Source organism: Colletotrichum truncatum (genome assembly GCF_014235925.2).
Source record: "Colletotrichum truncatum strain CMES1059 chromosome Unknown Contig_0007, whole genome shotgun sequence".
Taxonomy (NCBI): Eukaryota; Fungi; Ascomycota; class Sordariomycetes; order Glomerellales; family Glomerellaceae; genus Colletotrichum; species Colletotrichum truncatum.
In genome coordinates this window covers 2,482,539-2,491,685 of record NW_027222404.1, presented here as the reverse complement: position 1 = coordinate 2,491,685, position 9,147 = coordinate 2,482,539, and the positions used below count along the sequence as shown (strand labels likewise).

The window sequence follows — 9,147 nt, the reverse complement described above, 5'->3', positions numbered from 1 at the left end:
TACCACATTCCAAACGAACAAACCACAGACGGCAACACAGTGCGCAGTCAGCGGTGCGATGACGACGCCGCCGTGCGTCGCCAAGAACATCCGGCCTCTTGGCGACCACGCCTGTACACCGTGTACGGTGCTGACAAGCCGGCCCATCGGAAGACGACGGCCACCCGGGCTTTGGAGCGGGCCTAGAAATGGACGCCGCCCCGGCGCAAGACGTCAGTCGAGGTGTAATGCTAGTTGTTTTGTCGTTGTCTGGTGGGAGGCGGCGGGCGGCGGCAGTGCTTTTCGTCACATGAGACTTTTTAGACCTTTGCGGCTCTGGGGATAATACCACGAGGGCGGTGGCTGAGTCTGGGGGTGCCGTTTATTGGCGTTTACTGTTAACAATCCACCACCTCATCAACAGGACATGCCACTCGAGACGTAAGTTTTCGCTCATCTAGATCATTTCCCCATTTTAGAGTTTCCCCATCGGGCCATCACATTGTCAATGCCACAAACCTCCACGGCTTGCCTTGGGAAACCAAGGCTTTGCTGTGGCCATACTAACAACAAAACATCTTTTGCCACAACGAAGTACTCTCGCGCTGAACCCTACTTCGAATACACACTAAGCGCGTGATACCCTCGTCTTCAAGTAAGGGTGGTCCACAGACTACCGAGATCTGCCTTAGCATTTAGCCCATTAAACTCCATTATCTTGACCGGAACCTTGAAGACAAGAAAGCTCCTCTCGAGCTCTGCATTTGTTTGGGATGATATAGTACAATATACAACTTTGCTACATTGGTTATTTTTTGTTTGCTCTCCGCCATTCATGCACCTCTTTAATGCGCCTTAACCGGCTTGACAGTCAAGTTGGCACGGGTGGCCGTACCCAGCTTGTGCAAAGCCAACCGCTTATCCCACACAGGTGACCTTCCCTCAACAACGGCGATGATCTCCTCGGCCACCCGGTGGGCGAACTGCGTCCGACCAGAACCCTTGGAAGGCTTCTTCTCAACAACGTCCAGAATCCACTGGAACGCCGCACGTCTTCTCTGACGCACAGCCAGGGGTGCGGGCAGCTCAAGGGGGCGACCACCACCAGCACCACCGGCAATGCGGCGGATCTTGACGAGGGGTGCAACCGAGTCGATGGCAAGGGTCAGGTATAGCACGGGGTTGAGTGGGAGATGGGCGGCCGGGGGCGCGCCGGGGAGCAGTGGGTATCGCGGGTTGATGATCGGGGGAGGAGAGGTTCGGAGAAAGTTGAGGACCATGGCCATGTTCTATTCCCATCTGATTAGCGCCCTTCTTCCGTTTGTTTAGACATTACTGCAAATGAACTTACCCTTTGCGCCAAACTCTTCTTTCCGTCACGCATCATCAGGTTGGTTACTTGGTCGAGCACGGGGTGATACCGGGACTTAAGGTGGCTTTGCGGCGGGAGAGGGAGATTGGGCAAGGGGAACTTGTGTCCAACAGGCGCCGGCTGGAGATCCAACTCGCTAGCTCCCTCGAGGTCTGAAACAATTCCGCCCTGAGCCAGAATCTCGAGCTGGCGAAGGGGGTCGCCATTCGCAGGCGTAGGAGGGATGGCGCCATCGCGGAAGAGCGCTTCTTCCTGGGCCTCGGTGAGGCCACCTTTGAGTCCGGCTTGTCCTCTCGCGGCCGATGCGAGCTCCTCTCTCGCAGCAGCGGCGTCTATTTTTGACCACGCCTCGTTCGCATCCGCCTGTAGCTGCCTATTAGCTTTCTGTCCCAGACTGGACCCTTATTGCTGGCCTTTGCTTGTGCTCGTGTGCCCGTACCTGCTTTCCTGCTGAGGACTGGGCATTGGCAGCCGCCGATGCCTTGGATACCTCTGAGGCAGCTTTGGATTTCCTCAACGGCGGGATCTGGCTGGATTCGTCCGCATATCCTCGCCTCGGCGCAGTCCAGGCGAAAGGCTCCTGTCGAAGGGCCAAGGGTCGGGAGCGCAGCGCAAGCGCCTGGCAGGCGTTGCGAAAGCTCGGCCGCAGAGACATGACTGCTCTGAATATATTCGGATTGCCGAGGGGCAGTAGGACCGCCAGTTAGGAGAGGCAGGAAGGGGAATGGGGCGTTAACAGTCGTCGTTCCGTGGGACGGTATCGCCGCGAATCCGTGTTCACGAAAATTATTGAGTCGCGGGTAATGCCGCTCCACTCATGTAGCTTTGCTTACCTACTGTAGTTGGTCGAGGTGGTTGCACGGTCCACCCCGGTCAGAGTCGATCCGCGGAAGAAAGGTAATTCCCACCCCCGATTTTCCAGATGAGCAGAAAGCTTGGACCATTTTGTCGTCCCCCTGTCAAAGTCGGGACAGGCCCGCGCCGTCTCCGTTGGTCCTCCACCCCAGAGTCTATTTATTACCTAAGCGAGCCTCAGCCCACGTCCGATCTGGATTCCCGAGATGCTGCAGTCAGTTTGTCTTCATCACATCCGCACTGAAGTTCATCGAGTGGCTTGCAGAGATACCGCGCTAATCATGACACTTATCCCTAGAAGACAGCTCTAGAGAACAGTTCCGCGCGGCTTGAATCAAACCCTGTCCTAAAAACGACCATTCATATCTACCGACCAGCTCTCATCCCACACCACATGTCTTATCCCTTCCCCGCTTCTTCCTCCCCGGGGATGTGAGTGTGAGTGTGAGAATGTTCCTCCCTTGATCTGATGGCTCATCACTTGCATGTGCTGCCTGGATAGCAATCCGCATGTAGGTATGTGTGAAGAGTGTGCGAAACTTACCACCGCCTCCGCCGCCCTCGCCCTCGCCCATTCGGCGGCCCCCAAATTGTCAAACCAAGCAGACCAAGCAAATGCTTCCCGATCCTGTCACAAAAACCGTTCATTAATATCGACCTATCTCAATCACAGTCCCGCCCACATTGTCGCACCACACCCACAAGACAACCCCTCATATCGCTCCTCTCATAATCCCCTCCCTCGCTGCATCTTGACCGAATAGGCAAGGGTCACATCACCGAAAGGTCTTCGGCGTGATCGACTGCTGCTGCTGTCACGGCTGCAGCACGTCGTGTTCAAAAACTCCTGCAGATGATGACGGCCGGGTAATTCAGCCGCCATTCATACCCATTACCTTGCTTGTCTCTGCTTCGTTCTGTAACATTTCCCTTATCCCAACTCAATCAATCCCACCCCTTGCCCTTAAGCCGAGGATGTATCCCCAGCGTGCTCTTCTATCCGACGCTAGACTGGCTTAGCTAGCAGCTGATTCAACTCAGCACTTTTCTTTCGTACCACGTTCGTGCTGGCTGGACTGAACTGTCTGACTGGACTGGGCAGGCAGGCTGGCTGGGGGGGCATGGGATCTGCCGCCGCCCCGTTACTAGCAGACTCCCTAGCTCCATCTTTTTTTTTTCTTTTGCAGGGGTGGGCCACTGCGCTGACACCGCTTCCACCTCCTGCATTTGTGATAGTAGCACCAGAAGATGTCATCGTTCATCGTGGGGGAAATCAGACTGAGCTATGGCCTACACGCGACCGAGGTTGCTTCGCCCTGCCCATGCCAATCGGCACGTCGTCTCCGTCACTCTCGACACTACGACGCGTTAGAAAAATATACCGTCATGGCAAACGACCGATGCTATTTCATGAGTCCTTAAGCCAGTTTTATTGTGCGAGAACAATTGGATAAAACAATACTGAAGGGTGAAATGAGTACACAGGTCAGTCACATTGAGAGGGAGTGGACATCAAACGCTATCAAGGACTGGAGGAAAAAGGAAACGCTCTGCTGATAGTGTTCAGATGTCCGGAATCATTACAAAAGGGCTGCCGACTCAATCGATGTGAACCTTTTTCCTTGATCATTTCCCACTTATCCCTTGTCCTCCATGGTTGCTTTTCCCTCATAACGCCGCTCCGAAAGAAAAACAAAATTTCCAAATTGCAAATAAAAATTACGAACAAGGGCAACCTCATAGCGCCCCTCTCTCTGTCATAAACAATCGCCCTAATGACCGTCGACTGCCTGTCGGTTCTGTTTCGCCAAGGTTCTGTCTTGTGCTGGAGTTTCTTCTCCAATGTTCTGTTCCACGGAATAAAATAAATAAAAAATAAAAGAAAAGAAAAGGAAGCGTCTGAGTCTTGATGAGGATGCGTAGGAATAGGCCAAGCACACCCGCCAATCCCGTTAATTGGCCTGATGAAAAATTGGATTTTGCGCCGTGTCTCTTCCAGCCAGATCAACACCAGTTGTTTTCCCGTTCTGAGCTCCAATTGAACGCTGGTAGAAATGTAGTTGTACGCCGATATCCGTTGTGCCCCCCTATCTGCCGTATGGCCATAGCCGGTGTTTCCCAATCCCAACTCCAGGTGTATTCGTACAAGTAAACAGCCGAGTAAGGATTAGGAAAGCAAGAAATAGTTCGTTTAGGAAAAGGGGCGTGAGTTAATGTGTGACGCTCAGACGAAGATGATCGCTCTCGTGTGTCGTTTGTTGTCGGATAATAGTGTTTCTAGCATGCTCTCTTGCCGTCATCCTCGAATTACCAGCCACCTCTGCTATTGGCTGGGGAGCTGGGGTTCGATCCGGTGAGGTAATTGAGGGCCATTTCGGCCGCGTCTTCTTTCGCATTGTTGAGGTTCTTGCCGTCGTACCAGAATCGTGCAGAGAGGGTGCGTCCGTGAACAGTAACTCGACTGGACCAAGCGGTGCGACCACCTAAGACGGGAGTCAGCCGTTAGTTTTATGGACTGCAACTGGGTGAGGTGATTGATCAGTGAAGCTTACCACGACGATCGGAAACAATCTGGAACACCGGGGGCAGGATGTTTGCTTCGCGGCAGGCGTCTGCGAGCCATTCATTAGCTTCAAGATGCTGTGGTATACGGGGGTAGTGCCATACCTTCGAGACGCTCCTGCCAGGTCCCTGCCTGACTGTTGTAGGAAGAGGCAGACATGGTCGCGGTAGACGAGTAAGAAGTGTTGGAGTACATGTAGTGCGGTGTTGAAGCAACAAAGGTTTGAATTTCGAGGGAAGTCGTATGTCGTCAAGGTAGAGAGAGTATGTTGGAGTGTGCGTTTGAGTCGGTTAGAATCGTTGTATGTCCAGAGGGGGAGATCTACAGCGACACTCGGCAGTTCTTATACTCAGGTCGGGCAAGTCGTGATACAGGATGGGAATATTCCCATTTGGGTGGAAAGATTATGATGTGGCAGAACAAGATTAGCTAGATGCTGTCCTGAGAAGCCAGAAAAGGTCTGCACGACAAATGGTAGATGACGGGGACGGCGGGTAAGGGATCAGTTGGGCTGGTACCCTACGGCATGCTGCATCTTGGATGGGTAGATGTAGAGGTGGGGGAGAGAAAAGGAAAGGAAGAGGAGAGAAAAGGGACATGATCCAAAGAAGTAAAGACACAGCATCACGTCCCAATGCCGTTTGGGTTTGGTACGGGCAGGACCGCGTCGTTTCCTGCGTTGTTTCTTTTTCTCCATGCCCTGGTACTTGTCTCTGATGAACAGCAGGTGCGGCGGCGGCGGCGAGGAAGAGAGGGGTGTGCCACTTGGGTGTGAGTGCTTTTGCTTCGTCTGATGCCAGACCACAGACCATACCAGACGTGGGGAGTGTGGTACTGGGCTGGGCCGGCAGAACGTCGTGATAAACTTGAATACTTAGCGTCATCTTTTTTGGTTTATTATTTTAACCCCCTGTATCTTTCGTTTTCTTACATTTTTTCTTTCATTTTCTTTTCTTTTTTCACCCCCCCCTCCCCCCCCCTCGGAGACATATCCTAGCTGTCGAACCCCCGCGTGGTTAACCGGTACATGGATGCCGGCGTCCATGGGTTGATGAACAGGCAGCTGGGAAATATGTGCTTGAATACTTGAGACAAGATTGAATAACTATATGTCGTAGGTAAGGTGAACACTTCTGGAGGGAGGCGGGATGGCCGCATCTCTGAGCGAGCAGCTGATTGGGGATTGGCTTAACCACGCTCCCTTATTCGGCGTTCGGGGGGATCAAGACCAAACAGAGCTGGCGTGGAGTGCCGACCCGTCGGGGTGGGAGAGGGAAATGATTGGGGAGTTTCCAAGCCGCAAAAACAAGGGCCCCTACATGGGAGTACTGGGGGGACGAAAGGGCGGACAGGCTGGACAAGCGAATGGAGGGCGGGCAGACGAGGAGGAGAGAAGGCAAAGGCAAAACGGCGGGCAAAGGCATGGTGCAAGTTGACCAGGGGTAGAACTGGAATCTCGAGCCGAGAAAGGGAGAGAAAACGAAGGTTACGGAAGGCGGATACATACAGGCAGCGCCTGAATGTACGGGTATGTTGCAATCTGAATGTATTCGTGCCATGAATCCTTGAGGGCATGATGTGAGCAAGGTATCCGTGTACCAAGATACGGATACCGTGTCTGACAAGCTACATGATGCTCCGGCTTCGAAGAGGCTTGACGCTCGCAGTCAGCAGAAAGATACATACACACACGCACGAACGCACGCACACACCCCTACACAGAGATAGAGAGAGAGAGAGAGGAAGAGCAACCGAAGCGCCCGTGAATGAACGGACAGGCGAGAGTAAGGGAAGGGAGTGGGAGTATGAAAGCGACGAGGCTGGAGAGATGGGGTGCGATGGCACCACGACCACGCAGTCAACGCCTCAACCAAACACAGGCTAATTGAAGTCGGGGCTGGCATGCCATGACACCTTGGTCGGTACATACGTAAGGTAAGGAAGATCAGGTACGGGGGTTGTGATTGCAGGCAGTGGGTAACGTGAGGTAAGGCAATGTAAGGTAAGGTTTTGACGACAATAATAGCATTGACATCAGACAACAAGCCAACGACGATTGGGCAATCAAGCTAAGAAGAAGGGCGAAGAGCTATGGGCACTGGGCCGGATTGAGCACTGGGCACCAGATAGGAAGAGGGCAACTTGGAGCTCTAGGCTGGGCTGGCTAATACGCCAGGGCCCCTCAGCGGCGGCATCAACTCCGCCAGCCGGTGAAGCGAAACGGGCCAGGATGGTTACGCTTAGCAGCCGGTGGTTGGGCAGTGCAATAGCGACGCCTCCATAATCTGGCAGTTGAAGGAAACTCGGTCAAGAACGTTTGGGCCTCATCGAGACCATCCTTACGGAGATGGACTGACGTTGAAGTATGTCACTTTCGGGTCGGGGAAAGCGCGAGGAAAAAAAGGGCAGTCGAGCCACGTCGATTCGATGCGATGCGGCAGGGAAGGGCGGGGGCAAGGAAGCAAAGGCAAGTGATGTATGTACAACAATACTGAATTGGTTTAGAGCACGAGGGGGGAGGAGAAAGGGAAAGGGGGTGGGATCGGGCAGCACTCGCTCTTAATCGTCACTTGGGGTGGGGTGAGACAGAAGATCAGGGCAGGGCAAGCAGGGCATGGCATGGCATGGTATGGCGTATACCTGGTGGTATTGAGGTATGACAGGGCGTATGATAATGATGCGGCCAGGCTACAGATGCTGCTGATACTTCTGCTGATGCTTCTGCTGCTGTTGACATCAGCAGGACTGCTTGCTGATGCTGATGCCTATGTCTGATGGATAAATTATGAAGAGTTTGTGAAAGCGGGCGGATCCAACTTGGCATAGTTGTTGTCGACGCAAGTAGTATTGCTGTTACCAGCCGTGTTTGTCCCTTAGCTGTGCCAGTGTTTTCTGTTCAAACCCGTTGTTTTTTTTAATTCCCAAGTCTTACCTCGCAGTGAAGCACACCTGAGAGTTCCAAGGCAGGGTCCGGCAAAGTATCTTTCGCAAGGGATTCGTTAGGCAAGGTACGTGCGGCGGTTTGGCTGGTCTCAAATCGCGTCTCTGGTTCAGGGTTAGGCCAAATCAGGGACTCGGCTTGACCATTCCCAAGCTGCCGTTCGTCGTCAACGTCGTGGAGGACGGACGGGATCGTCCAGAGTGACAGGCGACCAGCCGGTGGGTTTGTGCAAGCGCAGCTCGCATGCAACTAAGGTACGGAAAGGCAGAGCCACAGCTGTTCGTACATGCGTATAGGCATACTACTACTGCTGCGTAAGTACGGATACAGCCTGCAGCAGCCGTCCAAGTTGGTCTGTGGTGTGGCATTGGTGGCCTTGGTGGCCTCTGTGGCCCTCTCTCTGGTGGTCCCTCCCATCTTGGTGGCATCGGGGATGAGAAGAGCCCCAGCCGGAGGGGTCCCTAGCCTCTTAGCCTGCGAGACTAAGGAACCGTCATGCTTCCCCGAAACGAAGGGAATAGGAAAAGGGGGGTAATGGAACCGGGAAGCCGGGGAACTGGGCGGCGTTTGTGTATTTGATTTGATCTTGTGGGTTCGAACATTAAAAATACAAGTACTGACAACTCAACTAGAGTGATCGAATTCTCTTTTGTTCTGAACGATGAGGGAGGGTCGAAGTGGAGAGGTGATAAATGCCCTGGTCAAGAGTGGCAGTGAAATACTGTGGTATTTTTTTTTTCCCGTCTTCCCTTCTGGGCTTCAGCATCATTGTCCATGTCTTCCCCACTACCGACAAGCCACGGTGCTGTAAGTCCACGCCCGCAAACACACTATACCGAGAGTCCGTACACACCGAAGCGAAGCGAAGCTTTTGACGGCGTCTTTTGTTATTCTCCCTTCCCTTTTCCTTTCCGGCTAGCTATGATCCTCCGCTCCGTGGAGTTCCATCATCTTCACCGTCTTTTGTGCTTGTTAAACTTTCCCTTTGGTGGAAACCGAGGTGAGGGATGCGACTCCACGGTAAGCACGGAAGACTTCAGACCCGGAAAGGCCCTGAGTATCGGCATAATACAATGTGACGAATGATGCGGTGAACCATCAAAGCTGTACGCCGTAAGGCCGTTGATGCAATGAGGTTATCACTAGCCAGGGGGCATTGGGCGCCTGTGGCTCTGGGCTTCCGTCAAGGACGGCCGAAACGAACGAACAGGTCGGGGAAAGCCAGCACAGGGCAGGCGGGGGCTGGGCTGGCAGCTTAGCATTTGCTTCGGGTTGCAGTAACAGTGCGCTCCCGTCCTAAGAAACCCCTGTTAGGGGAGAGAGGAAGGGAGTAGAAAAGGCAAGTATGAAAAAAAAGGATACCATGATCATCGCCCTCTCCGATCCCAGACTTCAGGAGGTGCTCAGGTGGCAGCAAGGCTTAAGACAAGGGACAAG

General features: G+C 53.4%; 3 protein-coding genes across 3 annotated transcripts; all 3 read right to left on the bottom strand.

The window, feature by feature from the left end:
* Positions 1–824: 824 nt before the first annotated feature.
* CTRU02_211102 (mitochondrial 37S ribosomal protein uS7m) lies at positions 825–2,006 on the bottom strand (the record flags this gene model as incomplete). Its single annotated transcript, XM_036720126.1, has 3 exons — positions 825–1,268; positions 1,331–1,714; positions 1,791–2,006. The coding sequence occupies 3 exons, from the start codon at positions 2,004–2,006 to the stop codon at positions 825–827; spliced, it is 1,044 nt and encodes a 347-aa protein (XP_036587869.1).
* A 2,507-nt stretch (positions 2,007–4,513) lies between these two features.
* On the bottom strand, positions 4,514–4,964 carry CTRU02_211101 (uncharacterized protein; the record flags this gene model as incomplete). Its single annotated transcript, XM_036720125.1, has 3 exons — positions 4,514–4,689; positions 4,759–4,818; positions 4,874–4,964. The coding sequence occupies 3 exons, from the start codon at positions 4,962–4,964 to the stop codon at positions 4,514–4,516; spliced, it is 327 nt and encodes a 108-aa protein (XP_036587868.1).
* Positions 4,965–5,971: 1,007 nt separating this feature from the next.
* On the bottom strand, positions 5,972–6,193 carry CTRU02_211100 (uncharacterized protein; the record flags this gene model as incomplete). Its single annotated transcript, XM_036720124.1, has 1 exon — positions 5,972–6,193. The coding sequence occupies one exon, from the start codon at positions 6,191–6,193 to the stop codon at positions 5,972–5,974; it is 222 nt and encodes a 73-aa protein (XP_036587867.1).
* Between the last annotated feature and the right edge of the window lie 2,954 nt (positions 6,194–9,147).